Source organism: Pan paniscus, chromosome 13, assembly GCF_029289425.2.
Source record: "Pan paniscus chromosome 13, NHGRI_mPanPan1-v2.0_pri, whole genome shotgun sequence".
Lineage (NCBI taxonomy): Eukaryota > Metazoa > Chordata > Mammalia > Primates > Hominidae > Pan > Pan paniscus.
The window spans coordinates 17,742,221-17,760,682 of record NC_073262.2 but is presented as its reverse complement, the minus strand read 5'-3'; the positions used below and the strand labels follow the sequence as shown (position 1 = coordinate 17,760,682).

Below are 18,462 nucleotides of genomic sequence, written 5' to 3'. Positions count from 1 at the left end.
CCTCACAGGCATGACAGAATACATTTATTAGCTAAGATGCCAAATTTTGACTTAAAAAAAAGAACTTCATCTTTGGAAAAGAATGAAAAGCCAACGAGTACAAATGTGGTGAATAACTGATTTTTAAGGGAACACTAACTTAGTTGTAAACTGTTAACTTGAAAATCATTAATTTATAGCAATATACTTATATTTCCCTTTGATTAAATATTGTGATTATTGCATCTGTTTTTACATAATGTGGCTTATGGTCATAAGCAAAGCATAATCTGATGTGAGATACCTCATTACAAACCTTGCTTATACCCAAGAATGACCTTGCACATGGTAAACACAATCTGAAGAATGAAAGCTCTCCACAAATTTTGATTGGTAAAGTCTAACAAACGGCCATTTCAAACCACTGAAATTTCTATATGAAGGTGTTGGAGATAGCCAAAATGGAAGCTCAAGTAGAGCTTGACACATAGGCAGGGAGGAAAGATATATCTATTAACTCAATCACTTCCTATATCCTTTCTTTCCTTGCCCCAGGAGCCTAGGTGTACATCTCCCTGTGATTCATATTGACTGATCTTGCTTACTCTTAAGTATTCAGGCTGTCTCTGAATGAGGGAGTAGGGAAGCACCCTTACCTGGAAATGTCACACTCCTTGGCCTGCCTGCTGCAGATGTAGCTGTCCTCCTGGAACTCCATCTCATGAACACATTAGATCTGGTGTTCCACGACCAGTGGCCAGCAGAAGTGTCCCTTTCTTATAACTGGGTTTCCTGCTTGTTCCTAGTCTCCATGGCTCTGGATTACCCAGGAAGTCCTCGAGGATCTGGTCCTCTTGAGCCACAGAGACAGAGACAAGCTAGTTAGAGGGATTGCACTCAAGTCAACAGAGACTTTCTATCAGCTGGGTGGTCTGGCACAGAAGATCTAATTGTCCACAAGGTTATGTGGAATGGAGGCCCCAGCATCACCTGCAGACAGGTATGTTAGCAGTTACACCGTGTTTTCATGGCCTTCCTGTCCAATCATTGCTCTGTGTTTACACCAAAATATTTGTGCAGTGTAGTTACTTTGAGCTCATTTTCTTCTAGATAATCTGTGATGTCTTCCCATAAGTATATCGTGATGGTATTCATGACCAAATTAGAGCTAGTGTTCTCCAAAGACCTCTGTTAATAACTATGCATTACTTGTCGGAAGGGTTATTCAGGACACTTCCATGAACATGGGTTAATTTATTAATTAGATTTTCTTGGAAGGCACAGATACTCCTTGGAAGAGTAAGAGATGTAGGCTAGATATACTTAAAGAAATAGGGAGAGAAAGCATGACAGTGTCAAGCCCAGAGTCACAGGGGCAAAATGATCATGTTAAATCAGTGATGCAGGTTGAGAACAATGGGTCACAAAAGATAAGTGACTACAGAAAGGTTTCTAAGAAGTAAAATAATGCTAAAGACATAGAGTAAGAAGAAACCAAGGACAAGTCATTACTTTTACTCTTCAGACTAGAGAGGTCTACACAAATGACCACGTATCACTTCTCCAAATTAATGTGACTTATCCAATCTGTGGAAAATCTTCATGATTCATTATGATAAGATAAAATTTCCCTGGAAAGTAAATATATATTTTAAAATTCACACTTAAATTTTCTAATAAAGGTATTGTGTGATTGCAATACCTTAAGTGCACAGTACAACAATTTGACAAAATGTTTCTTCCTTCCAAGATGAGATAACCCATCTAACTCCCACTAGTTCTGGGGATATTCAAAAAGGGGCATTATCTTAGTTCCTACCATGCTACATTCTTTTCAGAATCAATACAGACTGTGATTCAGATAAAGATAAACTGAATGGTGATGCGATGAGTCTGAACTGAATTACTATTGAAGAAAAGTTGCACTCATTGTCTAAATTGATGAAATGACTTCAGCTGAATCAGACATAAATAAATAAATAAAACAATTGAAGAGAGTATGAGGGTAAGAATTAGGAGAAGAAATTATGCCTTTCTGTAGATTATCTTATCCTTTTAATTTCTTTCTAAATCATATAAATTAATTAAAATGTATTTTACAGTCTTTGGTGAGTATAAGTATTGGGTTGAAGGGATAATGATACTAGCTTGGGGAACTTTTTCTATTACAGTGATAAACACTAGTTATTATAAATAAGGAAACCAATCATCCAAATAAACAATCAGACAGACCAAAAAAAGGACCTAAGATCTTCAATTCAAACAACAAAAAAATGTTGTTCTCCAGTGTGGAGGTCAGAGACTCTGGTTTATAAGGTAGCGGAAGTCATGAAAAAAATCTTTCTATATTTATCTTACTATTATTCCTCCTTATATAGACATAATCATATATGTATTCAATTATTATTGTAGTCATTTTGGTGATTTTATTAAGACAAGAAAACTAAGAGATGATCATATTTGTGGTTTAGGTGTGGTGGAAAAAAGGTACTAAAAAAGAAAAAAATGATAGTTTATAACTGTACTGAGAAACATAATATGATTCACTTATTGACTGTCAATTCACAGATAACCTAAAGATTATAAAAATATACCAGATGCTTAAGTAACATACTAAAAAAAAAAACACATAAACATGTAAATTATTATAAAATGAATTATTTACATATTCTGCTATTGAGAGTTTAGGCAGTATTTCAAACTGTACAGGTGGCTATACTATGAACACAACACAAACATCAAAGAGAAGAGAGGACATTTGATTAACTTAATAGGACATGAAGAAAGTATGTTATTAATAATTCAATTTATATATGTTTATATTTATACAAATAGGTAAAAAAAATCAAGGTCAGGAATCGAGAGCTCCTTTTAGAAAGAAACATGGATATTGTAAATTTGATTCCCATTGCAAACTTTTTTTGAAAGGAAAAAAATTAGAAATTTTATTTCAAGACAAGCAGGGCCGGCCACAGTGGCTCATGCCTGTAATCCCGGCATTTTGGGAGGCCAAGGAGGGCGGATCACGTGGTCAAGAGATTGAGACCATCCTGGCTAACACAGTGAAACCCCATCTCTACTAAAAATTCAAAAAATTAGCTGGGTGTGGTGGCAGGTGCCTGTACTCCCAGCTATTCAGTAGGCTGAGGCAGGAGAATGGCGTGAACCTGGGAGGCGGAGCTTGTAGTGAGCCGAGGTTGTGCCATTGAACTCCAGCCTGGGTGACAGAGTGAGACTCCATCTCAAAAAAAAAAAAAAAAAAAAAAAAAAAAAAAGACAAGGGGATTCAGCCCTGAGAGAGGTAAAGTGATTTATCCAATGAGACAAATGAAATGGTGGTAGACATGTGACTCAAACACTCCTAGTCTATTTCCCTTTTCCGTTATTCCATAGCATTAAACACACCAGAGAAAAAGATAAGAGTTAAAGACCAGATAAAATGTCAATAGTATCCATCATTGCTTCATTTGTAACGTAACCATTCATGGCTGCTAGATCAAGCTCAGAAATAACTGTTACTATTTGATTTGGTCAACTTTATTACATTATATGCCAATTCAGGCCTATTATTAAGGTCTTCCATCCAACGTGGATGAAATGCTCTGTAACCTGATGAAAGAGTCCTTACTTCATTTTCTACTTTTCTTATCAATGAGTCCTGAGCCCCTAATCTAAATCATTTACTCTCACTGGGATTTATCTTTTCCATCAGTAGAAGGAGAAGTTTATATTAGGTAGTTAATGAGGGTCTTCTGGAGTAAGCATTCCATAAACCTTTATTACCTTTTCAAGTAGGTAAAATTTCCACACACATCAGGCTGCACTCTCTGTGAAAATGACCAACTGGGACGAAATTTTTTCTAAATAATGTCAATGAAACAACATTTGAATGAAATTTCTGTGGGAACCAATCACCCTGATTATCGATATCATCAAAATAAACTTTGAACTTATCCCCACATCATTCAATATAATGTGAAAACATTTTTCTAAATCAGCTGCCTATCCCATCTCTAGGGTTGTGATAAATTTCCAAAGGACTCTAGTATTTGAAAGAATCACTTTTGAAGTCTGAAACCATGATGGATTTCAAAATACACATGATTATTTAATTAGTTGTTCACTACTGAAGATTTTGCTAATATTAAAATTATGCTTCTGACCCAATAAAATGTGTTTACTTTCTCCCTGATCAAGTTTCTTAAATATAAGTATTTCATACATAGGATATTTTGAAAAATAAAAATTCTTAAATGTCTCTGTCTGGAGAAGAAAGCTAGAGAACCTTTGGCAAAACTGTAGGGAGGGGAGAAAGTTGGAAAAACTCACGAATTCCAGAGAGATTATACACTTTTAATGAACACCTTCAAAAAAATGTGGAGCAACTATTTTCTTGAAGAAAATTCAGTGGAAAATGATCTTTTGTTCCCATCTCTGTCACATTTCCAGCAAAAGACCTAATTCTCAGTATCAGCCTCTTCAGTCATTGTATGGTGCTGATAATCACCTTGGAGCTAAATGCTTCTTAGGAACAGCCAGAGACCCAGAAGGACTTCATTCCTCACTAATGTAGGCAACTTCAGCTTTATTTTCAAGTGGATTTGTTGAGCTGACCACATCTCTCTCTAAATTGCAACAAAATGATAATTGGAGTGAAAATATCTATTTCCCCATAAAAGTGAAATTGAAATTGCATACCTTGATTTAAAGCTGTCAGGTGGCATGAGCTCCAAAGTGTGAGTTGGTCCATACAGGTTTACAACATATAATTTTATTGTTGGGTTCACTTGACCTGCCTTTGAGAAAATGAAAGTTGTATTGCAAGTACATTAAGCATTAGAATATATTGGGTAAAAAAGAAAAGGATTTTTGATTCATTTACTGTTTTGTGTTAGAAGAGAAAAAACGTTTCATTTCTCTGAAGTAGAAATGATTTTAAATTCGACAACATGATTGCCCTCAATTGTTTTTGAAGATTGATGCTTCTCAAGCATTTTCTTCAGACAATTAAAGGTGATAGGAAATCGTGATGACTTCACTCATTAGGCAGTGCTACTGTGTTCTTTCCCTAAAATGGCACCAGAAGGGCTGGCTGTACAAACAAACAAACAAAAACAAACAAACTAGTAGATCAAGTAGTTATTCACATTAGAGGATATGAAATGCAATGGGAAGAAGGTTTGGCTAATTAAAAAAAAAGAGGAGAAATGAAGAAAAAAAGAAAGGAAAGAAAGAAAGAAGCCTACCAAAACCAGGTGCCCCGTGCTTAAAATTCCAAAAGCCTAATGTATGCTATCGCATTAATCTCCCGGGCTTTCCTTTTAAACATTACTGATTACTAAATGGGGTGACTCATTTGCATAATTGACAACCCTTGGGAGGTGGGCCATGGGCAGACTGTCCTCACTGAGTACCTGCATGAGGAACAGAAAGGCAAGGATAGCAAGGATAATTTAATTTGAGTTCAGTGAATCAACACTTCATTAAATAAATAATAACCAGCAGGCATAGTAGTTGGTACGTTTCTGGCACATAGTAGGCACTAAAGGCATTGCACAAATTATTAAATTAAATGTCCCTACTACAGTCGTAAGATATAAACATTTTCTTGGTCACAATGGAGAATCTAAGCAAACAGTGCAAGGTGAAATACCTAAAACTAAGAAAGTTAGTATTTAAACCCAGGATGTTCTTAATTACAATGTGAATATTGCGCTTTCTGTTTGTTCCAACACAATGGCCTTCAAAGTTTTGCCAAATACAATGTGAGTAAGGGGCAGGAATGAGAACTTTCATGACATATTTCAAGCAATTGGAATGAATGAATGAATAACCCCATCAATGAGGTACCAAATGTTTCTAAACTTAATATGCCATTAAGTACCAATAAGGTAGTACTTAATATGTTTCTAAACAATATGCCATTATCCTTATGATGTGGCTGATGCTTAAAGAAGTCCACATGAGATATATAGAAGAGAAAAAGGAAATTAAATGTGAGTTGAATTTAAAAATCCAATAAACAACCTAAAGGGAATAAAACTGATTTAAAAATGACGAAGATCCATGTTTAAGGAATTGGCATTGACAAAACCCATAGTTAAATCAGGGCCAGAATCAACATAATATATTCCAACAGTAGCCAGCAAGGGTTCCTCAATAAATGTTTTGTTGGATATCAAAAGAGACTAGCACATCTGTGGAAGTACATCATTCACAGGTTAGAAGTTTTGAGCCAAAGAAAGAAGTCAGGAAAGGTTTCCACTATGGAAATGAGGTAACTGTTAAGAGAGATTATGAAATTGGTTCATAGAGTAAAGGGCTTCCTGGAAGATAAGCTATGAGCCCGCCGCACGCCAAAGGTTCTGGATCAGAATTTGCAAATCTTTTCATTGCTCCCAAGCCCAACAGTGCCCGGGAACATTTTTTGGGCAGTTTAGCCTTCTGTGACACTTATGAGCTCTCTTTCACATCATTCTTGTTTTAATTTAGTTGTCATGTTTCTCCCTCAAAATAATGGCCTTAATCTATTCCATTTTTAGCCTACCAGCCTACCATTTCTCTAGCTGGGTCTCACATGTTGAACTTTACAGCCTGACACAGTATTGGCAGTGCCATTCGAAGTGTTGTTCTTGGACCGTAGCATCAATCAGCATCTCCTGGAACCTTAGCAACTCATTCATGGACCCCACCTGAAGCCTATATTCAGACTTGGAATTAGAATCTCTCAGTGTGGGCCTACAAATCTGTTTTTACAAAATTCCCAGATAATGAGTGTGCAAATTTTAATAAAACATTGACCTTTATCTGTATCTTTATCTATTTATGTATCTATCTATGTAACAGCTCAGTGGTGGTCAAAAGTTAGACAGCATCGCAATCATTCAGAGATCCTGAGGGGCTTGTTAGGCTACTGACTGCTGAAGGCAGTCCCCCTCCAGCATGAAGCTGATACCCTATGATGCTGGTGAAAGGACCACATTTCGAGAACAGGCTTAGCTTAATGTGTAAGTCCATGAAACCTGAGTCCAAATGTTCAGTCTGTTATTTACTTGGCATGGCTATGAGCACATGCTAAAGATTCTCAAGTATCATTTTATTTGTCTTATTTTGTCAAAAATGAGACAAACACTTCTTTGAGAATATGTCACAAATCAGAAATTTTGAGTTGAAGGTTTCCTGTCTGTAGATAAGAATATCTCATAAACTAATAAAAAGATTTATGTAAAGTGCCTAAAATAGTATATGGTAGTGAATTAAAATGATAATTATTGTTAAGACATTAAATCTTCTAGTTAGTGAAAAGCTGCGCTTCTATTTTTTATCATTCGATACACTGATTAAAGCAAATGGGAAATTAAATTAAATTAGATCTTTCTGTGAATTCTTACCAATGATGCACAGTTTTATGGCATACTTTCTTAAAGACATATCAGTTATCATCTTTAAGGCAGTTTTCTTTATGTCAGCAGCGCTATAAGCTTATCACAAAGTAAAAATTGTGCACACATGTGGCCAGTTTTCAGACAAAACGTGAACATCTCAACTAAGCGTTAGGCTGCCTCCAAAATTCAACAGTCCAGCATTCTCTAATCGCAGATTTGTATCTTTCCATGGAGTTTTGAAATTAAGCACACATCACAAGTTCATTTGTAAATTTTAATATTTGAATAATTTCAAGAGTTTGCAGATTGGAGGGTTTTCATCTATTTGCTTTTTACAGTTACATTTGCCATGAAGACTGCAAATCCACAAATTTCTCCCCTCTATTATTCTGAAACACAAGCCTCAATAACAATTAACCTTATTTTACTGGCAACTAGATTGTCATTAAACAAGATAATGTTTTAATTACAAAGATTAACCTGAGGTTACTGGGATAGAACCGTGCATCTCTTTTGTGCTGAATTGCTAATGATAGGGTATTTTATGAGTTATGAATCATGCTGAATTAAGTAAAATACAAATATATTTGTTTACTGTATTTCATTAGTAAATCTGACCACATTAGGTATTTGCTATACTCATTTTCATCTAGTTTAATTTAAAGCACAATTTAGTATAAACTCTATGTGTTGTTTCAGTTTCCAAAGTGGCACTTTTTGAAAGTTTATCACATAAGAGTGAATTGAAACAACACATTTGTTACAGCAAAAACTAACAAAACATTTTTTGAAACCAGAGTAGATAATAAAAAATCTGAAAATTGACATAACATACCCAAAATGATACTGAAATTTGTTTTAAGAACAAGGACCAAAACAGATTATTTTCTTAGAGTCCTGTTGTCTTAAGTACCTGGGTAGGTGAGCAGGTCTTCCTACTGAAAGTCACCTGAGGACTGGAAATTCTTTCTTTTGGCTTTGCCTATTAGAGGCATATGTTTTTTACTTCTCATAAATATTAATGGTAGTTATCATATATAGTTATATATATTATTTGCATATATATAAAATGACAGGTGTGAGGCTAAGAATGGCACCCACATGTAGCTAAGTCATTAGGAGTAAATGGAGCAAACAGAGCTCCACATATATGTGTTAACTTGACAAGGAGATGTTTGGATTCCAGCTGTGTTTTTGGAAATACAAATTGTTGACCTGTGGTAGTTTTATAGAGAGGGATGAAATCAATAGATTTGAGTTTTTTCCCTGTTCTTAAAATAACTGTGACTTGTATAAAAGCACGAAGCCTTTTAGAATCTCTTTGCTCATTTGTAAAATTGAGACAATTGTGATAAAGACCAAATAAGAAAAAAACAAACAAGTGGAAAGTCTCCCTGAAAACATAAAGTTTATCATTAGCACCTGTGATTTCTACAATTAATAAACAAAGATTATTATGTTATGCCTATCTTTACTATTAAGCAATATTAATTTATTAGAAGACATTATCAAATGATAAAGTATCTAGGTTCATAGCCAGTATCTTCTGAATTATTGCTGACATAATTTAATTTCCTCAAATACTCCCATTGGTTTGTTTGTTTGTCTCAATCTAGTCAAAATTATGAGGCCTAGTCATGGCCAAGTTCAAGCACCATGAGTCTAGAACTAAGAAGGCAATTTGAGCATGCAGCTAATGCATATGGTTTTACTATGTGAATAAAAAAAAATCCCATTTCTTTTGGGAAATCAGTTACAAACAGTTGTCCTTTCCACAGAACTGACTGAATTTTCTTTGTGCAGTGCGTTGAGCAGTCAGACGTGACTGTGTTCCCTTTGTGCAGTGCACTGAGGAGCTGGATATTATTTTATTCCTTTGTGCAGTGCACTGAACAGTTGAATGTGTCTTTCACAGTATGTCACTAGTTCTCCATTTCACATTTCAATTGTCAGGTGAACATTTATTATCATAAATCAAACAATGTGAGAATTAATATATTTGGGGCAACTTTTCAGGTTTTCTCTGGGGGAAAAAATAGTGCTGGTATGCTGTATAGGTCCAAACTGTCATGCCAAAAAAAAAAAAAAAAAAAAAAAAAAAGCTAAATCTATAATTGGAGATTGGAGAAAGCAGAAGTTCTTTTCTTTGAGTACAATAAAAATCTCTTAGTATTAATTTTTTTGTGAAGTTAAATCATTATGTTCTCCTAAAAAGCACTGAGTATATCTGCTTTCTAATCTATGTCCAGAGAAGACCCTATAAATCACATTTTAAAATCATGGAATCATATTCTTTATAATCTTGCATTTAATACTACAACCTGTGGAAGGAAGATGGATGAGAAATCTCACTGAGGAATATGCTCATTTTATTTCTGATCCTCAATATTCAAGCCTCCTTTTTTTGCCTTTGGATAAAAAGAACATGGTGGCTGGTGGGAACAGAAGGAAAGTGTAAATGACCTCACCCCCACCCTGACAGGGCTAGAGTGATGAGGGTGATGGAACCTACCCAGTAGTTTGTCTAACTAATGTAGTGCATGAATTAAACGGCAGAAAACCTATTGTGCTTGAAAAAGACAAAGTACAACTCACTAAAGAAATGGCTTAAAAATGGCTTCTAAATGAGATCAACATCCTCTCTTACTTAATTAGGAGCTAAAATGAGAAGAGAAATTTTACAAGTTTCCTATAAGACTTCTTTACATGATTAATATACTGGGGGCCTTACACATGAGCCTTCTTCTTTGTTATATAAACATTGGGAAAAAATACATGTTTAAAAGAGATCTCAAGCAATAAAAGATGGCATACAGAGGAAAAAACAGTACAATCCAGATGTTTTTACAACCCTCTTATAGAGGCCTTGCCCAACACTTGAAAATAGTTTTGCTGTCTGGAACATATTGCCATATTTCTTCACCTGATGAAAAATTCCATCTGTCTTACCTAACCATGGCTATGACTCCATACCAGCATTTTATATAGTGTGTTCTAGAGTATGCTCTGCCAAGGTAATGCTGATATTGATACTAATACTAATAAATGCTTTATGCTTAGTCTATTCTTTATGGGTGATTTTTTTATACTTGGTCCTTTATTGAGATTCTTTATGCTTAATCTATTTCAGACTGGAGATTCTTTATGCATAGTCTATTTTTTATAGAAGATTTAAAATATACATTAACATATAGCACATTAAGTGCTCTAAGAAATCATCTGAAAGAAGCTAGATTTTTTTTTTAAGAACTTCCAATGTATTTGACCATGGCACTTTCCCCTCCTTTGTAACACCTATTATGGAATAGGCCTTGGACAAAACATTGCCCTGGCCTCAGTACACCCCTAATTGCTTCTCTCTCCCCTTTCAACTGTAAGGTGTGAAAAAATAAAAGTGAGCATCAAAAGGAAAGAAATGCAACAAAAGTGAAAGTTCACACACTTTCAAATCATCTCTACCTCTCTCTACCCAAGCACTGTGTATAGACTACTGAGAGATCGAAAGTGATGAGTCTGACAAGTAAGGAAAACTTCTGTTTTCCTCCAAAGACAACTTGTTCAAGAACCAAGAATACCATCCGTCAAGTCACTAGTGCAGAGAGAGAAGGAACAAAACAGTACTTCCACGTTACTTACCTTAGGATACGGATACTGCTTTCCTTTGGGATACAACGCTCCAGTAAACCGAGGGATAACCATGGTGGGTACCAAAGAGTCATTTATCATCAGGAAGGCAAGTCTTTCTCCATCTGGTGACCACCAGTGGGCGATGTGAGAATGCAGGAGTTCCTCTAGAATAAATGAGTGTTATTTGAGAGCAACTGTAGAGATGTGGGCTCAGTGACCCACAAACATCTGTCCTTGAAATCTCCATTGTACACCTACATTTTCTAGACTGTGTATAGAATTTTATTAACTTCCCTGAAAATTCTCTAATTCTGAGTCACCCTTTTAATTCCAGGAAGAGCAAGCAGCTGTAGAGGAAGGAAACAATGAAGCAACTAAGTCAGGATTTCATGGATTTTCAGCAATGTAGACAGAACAGATGAAAGCACTACTGGAGTAATCAGAATGAGAACGGTGATTGAAGAGTGAGATGTGGCCTAAAACCATATCCATGTCATGATTCATTCATATTTGCATGTAATCATATTTGCATTCTACCATCATCAACCAAACTGAGGGCCCACTAGATTCATCAAACTATTTTAAGCTCTAAGAAAATGGAATAAGAAGTATACTGGGTATCTTTCATTTAATTCAAGATCCACTATCCACTTTTTGGATTCCCGCTTTCTGGTCCAGAAAGCTAACCTATATGAATGACATCAAAATGGCCCCCATGTCCTCTGGCTTCCCTTTGGCAGGAGATTAGAAAGAGGAGAGTAAAGTCAGGTTATTTATTCTCTTGGCTCTATCCTACAATGTTACCTCAGGCTGGCTGTGAACTTTAAATGATGTCACTACTTCTGTCACTGCAGCCACCTCTACACAAATTTCTCCTTATGTGTCTAGTAATGGCTCATCTTCATGGTCATAGGAGTGCTAACAACTTGGCTGCTACTAGCTTAGTTTACATCACTTTCCTTTGTGGTTTTCCTACCCCTTAACCTTAGCAAACGTTCTCCTTGTAAATAAAAAGATAATAAAATGTTCACTTTGTAAATAAATTATCTTCAAAGCATCTTGTTGAATGTGCCAACACTTGGGACTCTGACAGATACAGAAGTTAATACTAGCAGCAGACTCAGAAGAGACCCTCAAAATTAGATTTTGAGACTACATTTGTCATCTCTCTATCTATATGTACAAATGGAATTTATCACCTTCTCAGGTGGGAATTGGAGCATAGACAATCCATAGCAAGAGACGGAACTGTGAGTAATCAATCATCAGTGGTGGTGACATGGAATAAAATACAGGTAGAGGGAAAAGGCATTGGGAGAACAGATGCTTGTTGAAATAGGTAATATTTTTCAATACAAGTGACAATGGCCTTTTTTCAAATCTTGTAATGCCTGTCCTATGATTGTCATATGGAGAGTGGCAAAGGCTCCACACAGCATCTCTAGTTATAGCAAGTAAGTGTTGTAGCACTTACTTGCTACAACAATGGTGATTGTAAAGATTAGGAAACAAGTTCTCATAGTTCTTCTGACACCCCAGAGATAGTACACAGGAAAAAAGAGAGCTTGAAACCATGATTGTGAAATCAGGAATGCCCATGCAAAACAAAAGATCACGATGGTATCTTTGGAAGAGTCCATCTCTTCTGTAGTTGCACGGAAACTATGGCCACAGTCCACGAGAACATAGGAACGGGTACAGGGCTGCAATCCATATTAGAGGCTCAACTCCATTTGCTCTTTTAGGGTAAGACAAAGATATTCATAACGATGGATTGGGACCCCAACACACAGGATAAGAATGTTTGGACAAAAGCATACAGTATAGTTATGATTTCTTGGCCAATCTTATAAATAACACATTATGGTTGAATGCTGCTGTATGTGGCTAATTTTATGGCTGAAGATATTGAACATCAAAATTCTGACAAATCTTCTTGCTGACAGAGGCAACCGCTATCCTAGGGAACCAGAACTCCTCTGCATAGAGGTAGAGAAAGGGAGACAAATTTCTTTAAAATTTAAAAGTGTGCAACACCGGGGATGTTTCTAGAAATCTAGTAGTTTGGGATACACCGGGATATCTCTTCTAAAGTCAGAGAAAATTTGTTACAATTGTACTTATGTAAAAGTAAAGAGGAATTGAATTCTTTGGACTTTGAAAACAACACAAGCCGCATTGACATATGTTCTCTGTTCTATATCCCAGGCAAGCTGTAAAACTGCTAGTTCTGAGTAGAATCAGTGTACCAGGGGGCCTTGCAACTGATCTAGGCCATGTTGCAACCTCCTCTATGTCCTGAACCTTGTGACTCCAGCAGATCCAATGGCAATGTCAGTGCCCATGGCAAATAGAGATGCTGTGTGGAGCCTTTGGGACTCTCCATATGACAATCATAGGACAGGCATTACAAGATTTGAAAAAAGATCATTGTCGCTTGTACTGAAAAATATTATCTATTTCAAGAGCAGCTCTTTCCAGGGCTCCAGGAGAAACATCTAGCCTCACCATGGGATACCAAGTGAGTATACAACCCAAACTGCCCATCATGAACTGATTGCTATCTGATCCACTGACCATAGAACTGAACACACACACACCATTCCACTATAAAATAAAAGTGAAATTGAGCCAGAAAACAAACGTGATTGCCCATTGTATTGCCTTCTCTGCTTCATCCCCTCTCCTCATCTCACATCTGTGCCACAAAGCATGTTTTCTAACACAAGTTGGCGAGGGAGAAATAAACGCGGGCCTGGTTTACGGCAGGTCTGCAGGATGTACAACAACGAGCTGGAACTGGGTAGGCTCCATACTAGAATCTGACTCAGGAGTGGCACTGAAAGACAATAAGAAACAGAAATCTTCCCAGTTGGTAAGATTTTGAACAGATTACTTAGTTGTCCACTGTTCGTGGTAGGAGACTCAGTTTCAGGCATGGAAACGTCCTGACTCAAGCGCAGTAACTAATAAGGGTCCACCTATCAGGGATGTGGCAAAAGAAAAATTAGAAAACTAGTGACAAGGAGGTTTAGGAAAAACAAGTGAATCGACTTACTAGAAAGGGGAAAAATTTAGGACAAGATGACTGCCAAGTACATGTCCGTCAGCCTCTGGCTCCCACCATTACCCGCCAATGGTAGTGGCCATCGCTGAGCCTTTGACATAGGATCACTTCTCAGGGGAAGAGCTGATGGCACGTGAATTTTTTGCCACAAAATATTTCCTTTTTTGAGATAATGTAATGAGGAAGGCACATGAATTATATGAAAACCTTTCCATCAAGACAGTGTAGCATTTTGTCATCACAGAGATACACACATATTCTGGGCGTGGATTTGCTTTTGCTGCCAACGGATCTGTTCAGCACTACTCTTTCCAGAAACATTTATCCATTACCATAATAATCCACATTACCTTTATCTCAAAAAAGGAAATATTTTGTGGCAAAAAAGCACCATGGGCTCAGCGGTGGTATTTACTAATTTTATCATGTTCCCCACTAGCTATATGTACTTGGATTGATAGAGGAGTAAAACAGTCTGCTCTACCTCAGTTTTGGCACTATTTGTTTAGCAATAACCTTGAAGCCGGGATGTCATCCTTCAACATGCAGTGTGCCCCACCTGTATAGCCATGAGGTGCAGATCTAGGCACTAAGGAGTAGAAGTAGTGGTGTTATCTTTTATTATCACACCAGTAACCCACAGAACACAATTTGCTTCTTATTCCCATAATATTGAAGTTGGTGAATTTAGAAGTCCATTGCCTAAAGGACGAAGGTATCCACCAGGAATATAGTCATAATTCTATTCCTCTGAATTGGAAACTGAAAATTTCTCCCCACCATTGTGGGCTCATTATGCAACCCCCCCAAAAAAAGACAAAACACAGCTACTAAGCTGGGTCTGATGACGGTCCTCATCTGCCAGAAATAAAAATATGTTTGCTGTGCAAAGGAGGGCAAGGAGAAATACATTTGGAACTCAGGAGAGTCACAGATACATTTTTGCCCAATAGTACTGGTCGATGGAAAACTGAAATTGTAACAACATAATTAACAAAAGGATGGGGCCAAGTGCACTGGCTCACACCTATAATCACAACACTTTGGGAGGCCGAGGTGGGCGGATCACCTGAAGTCAGGAGTTAGAGACCAGACTGGCCAACATAGCGAAACCGCATCTCTACTAAAAAATAAAAAAAACACAAAAATTAGCTGGGCGTGGTGGGCACCTGTAATGCCAGTTACTCAGGTGGCTGAGGCAGGAGAATCTCTTGAACCTGGGAGCTGGAGGTTGCAGTGAGCCGGGATCGTGCCACTGCACTCCAGCTTGGGCAACAGAGCAAGACTCTGTCAAAGAAAAAAAAAAAATAGAAAAGGATGGAAAGGAGTAACATTTGGCAGGAATGAAATTTTGGCCTGACCTACCTGTTAAATAACCTCTCTAGCATCCTGACAGAAAGTAAAAGTAAAAGAAATGAACATTTGGAGAAGGCAACTGTAATTACCAACTAAGATCACATAATAAGCTTTTATTATTATTATTATTATTATTATTATTATTATTATTAATGGGGGCATTTCTCCACAACCTTCTATGAAAGATACAAGTGGTGGCTATGTTTACAAATTTCAGATATATAACAGGACTAATACCATCCTGCAATGAAACAATAGCCGATGAGATTTTATGTACTTCTTTTCCTGGGACACTAGCTTTTAATTTGAATAATAAGAATATTCTTATGTTCTTTGACTTTTTCTTGGGTATGACCACTATGAAACCCTGGCAAATCAAATGAAGGGAGGAAGTGGGTGCATGGAATTTATTTTCTTATCTCCCATGCATCTAAATTATGTGAGTTTGGCTTCGCCCAACCAAAAGCCACTGCTTCTATTTCTGTAAAAATTGTATAGCATTCTCTCCTAGTTTCAGGTGACTGCTGTGTCCCCTTCCCCCTTTGGCTGTTAATGGCTAAACCATTACAAGACACGGTTGTGGCATTTACCTTGTTCATGATAAGGAGCCCCTTCATAGGTTAAACTCCTTGAATTACTCCCTTTTGAACGTGCCACCTTTCTTCAGTTGTGATATTGACACTGATTTATGCAACTAACTTACAGTTTGGTTAAGGAGACATGAGTTATACACATGACACATTAAGGAAAAAAATATACATATACGTGTGTGTGTATATATATGCATGCTAAGGGCCAATTGAGTGTAAACTCTAAGTTCTTTTTTTTTTTTTTTTTTTTTTTTAAGACAGAGTCTCACTGTGTTGCCCAGGCTGGAGTGCAGTGCATGATATCGGCTCACTGCAACCTCTGCCTCCAGGGTTCAAGTGATTTTCCTGCCTCAGCCTCTCAAGTAGCTGGGACTACAGGTGCTCACCACCAGGCCCAGCTAATTTTTGTATTTTTATGAGAGACGGGGTTTTACCACGTTGGCGAGGCTGGTCTCAAACTCCAGACTTCAGTTGATCCGCCCACCTCGGCCTCCCAGTGCTGGAATTACAGGCGTCAGCTACCATGCCCGGCCCCACCGTAAACTCTGGTAAGTTCTATGAGATTTGAAGATACAAAGATACCCCGTTGGCTAAAATCAATACTCTAGATTTCTAAGAAACAGGTTCTGTCGTAGGTGCTGAAGTATGTGTGTCCAGTACTTCCCAAGAATAAGCCTGACCCAAATTTGAGTACGCTTTTCAAGAGAAATGAGGCATCGCCTACTCTCATTTATTTTAGAGTGACATATGATTAATGTTCTTCCCCATAAAAATGCTAATGTACCAAAATAATCATATAGAGAGCCTTGTGACTTTCTTCAGATGGAAAGATAAAGCTACCTGGAATGGGAAGGAGGTAAATAAAATAATCTTTAATATGCGTTTGCTTAACAGTCATCCTGGATAAGGCACAAGCTTCTTTAACTGCAACTAATGGGCACATTTACTCATGGATTGAAACTTCCAATGTTAATTATATTATATTATTTACAAAGAATTTATTTTTACCAATGGCATTTCATTCCAATTTAGTGTAGGTTTGGCTCTTCATCGTTTTTATTACTCTGATTTAGAAAATCTCACTGCAGAGCAGAGGGAGTTTTCAGCACATGTGGTTTTATATCACAGACACTTAAAAACATAGCCACAACACAAAGCACTTCCACAATACTGAGACACAACGATTGTGTTTAGATTAATGTGGTATTGTAAAAAGCAAGCTGATTTTTTCCATTTTTAGTTTGTCAGTTCAGACCAGTAGGGTTTCCTGAGGATGCTACTTGCAGCTCTGCAGGCCTGTGGTTGATTTTTTTTTTTCAATTTTCTGCATTTCACTGTCAAATTCCTTGAAAGAATAGTCTCTATTCATAACTTTCTCACTCCCCATTTACATGTCCATCCACTGCAGTCTTGGATTTGGCCCCACCAATTAACTGATTTTACTCCTGTCAAGGCCATCAATGATCTATGAGCAAATCCAACAAAAGCTTTGGAATCCTTCCCTTGTTTGACCTCTGGAGACTCAGCACTACTGATAACCCTGCCTTCCTGTGACTCCCATGCTGCAGCCCCATAGATGACACTGAGTAAGTGCTCAATAAATATTTGTTGAATCAATGATGAAATGAATGCAATTTCATGTCGCCAAAAGACATTAATGTGAAACATTAATGTGAAACAAAGATGAAGGTGAAATAGGCATTTTGCCCTGTTTTATTTCAACAAAAAAAGTGTAACAATCAGAATCTGCTGATAAGAATATTGCTTATCTCGTGAATTTTTCCACACCTTTTCATTCTTGTCATTCTTGAATACCAACACAAGGCCCATGTCATCTATGAAGCACCTGACATTCCTCCATCCTATCAAACTTAGTTCTACTTATAATTCTATTTAGTATGTGAAATAAATCCTATTTATATTTATATTTACTATGCTCCAAATGGTTCCCAATACAATAGTTGTTTATTGTTTATCACTACACTAAGTTGGAAATATCCAAGACATGGAAACCCGTATTTCTCATCGTATTGCTCTTAGATAATGCCTGGCAGATATATTTGCTCCACAGCTGTTGGATTAAACTTTAAGGAATAATCCCTTAAATATACAAGATTCTAAAATATATCTGTAAATCACTTAAGCATATTAGTTCCATTATTCTATATGCTTAAATATTTGAAAGTGAGTCATTTTTTTCCTATTTAATAGATTAAATGCTTTATGGAAATTTTCAAAGCTGTGAAGTGGGTAACTGTAAACTTTCTTTTTAGTAACATTTTAAAAGTTTTTAAAGTAAAACTTTGATCTGATATCATATTTAATTACATTGCTAGGTTAAATACAGCAATTTAAGTGAATAACATTATACTTGTTTTGTGCGAATTATATTTTAAATAATCTTCCTTTTTGAGCATTTTCTTATTTTTCTGACTTCGCTGTTTAAAATGCATTATAC

At 36.7% G+C, this 18,462-nt stretch overlaps 1 protein-coding gene across 9 annotated transcripts in view; it reads right to left on the bottom strand.

Annotated features, from left to right (window-relative positions):
- DPP10 (dipeptidyl peptidase like 10) overlaps window positions 1-18,462 on the bottom strand; it is a 1,401,293-nt gene that overhangs the window by 82,707 nt on the left and 1,300,124 nt on the right. For all 9 annotated transcript variants that reach the window (XM_063595113.1, XM_063595114.1, XM_063595111.1 and 6 more), the window contains 2 exons: window positions 11,001-11,155; window positions 4,678-4,775 (listed from right to left, as the gene is read on the bottom strand). In XM_063595113.1, the coding sequence (XP_063451183.1) occupies window positions 4,678-4,775; window positions 11,001-11,155 (253 nt within the window). The remainder of the gene's footprint in view (window positions 1-4,677; window positions 4,776-11,000; window positions 11,156-18,462) is intronic.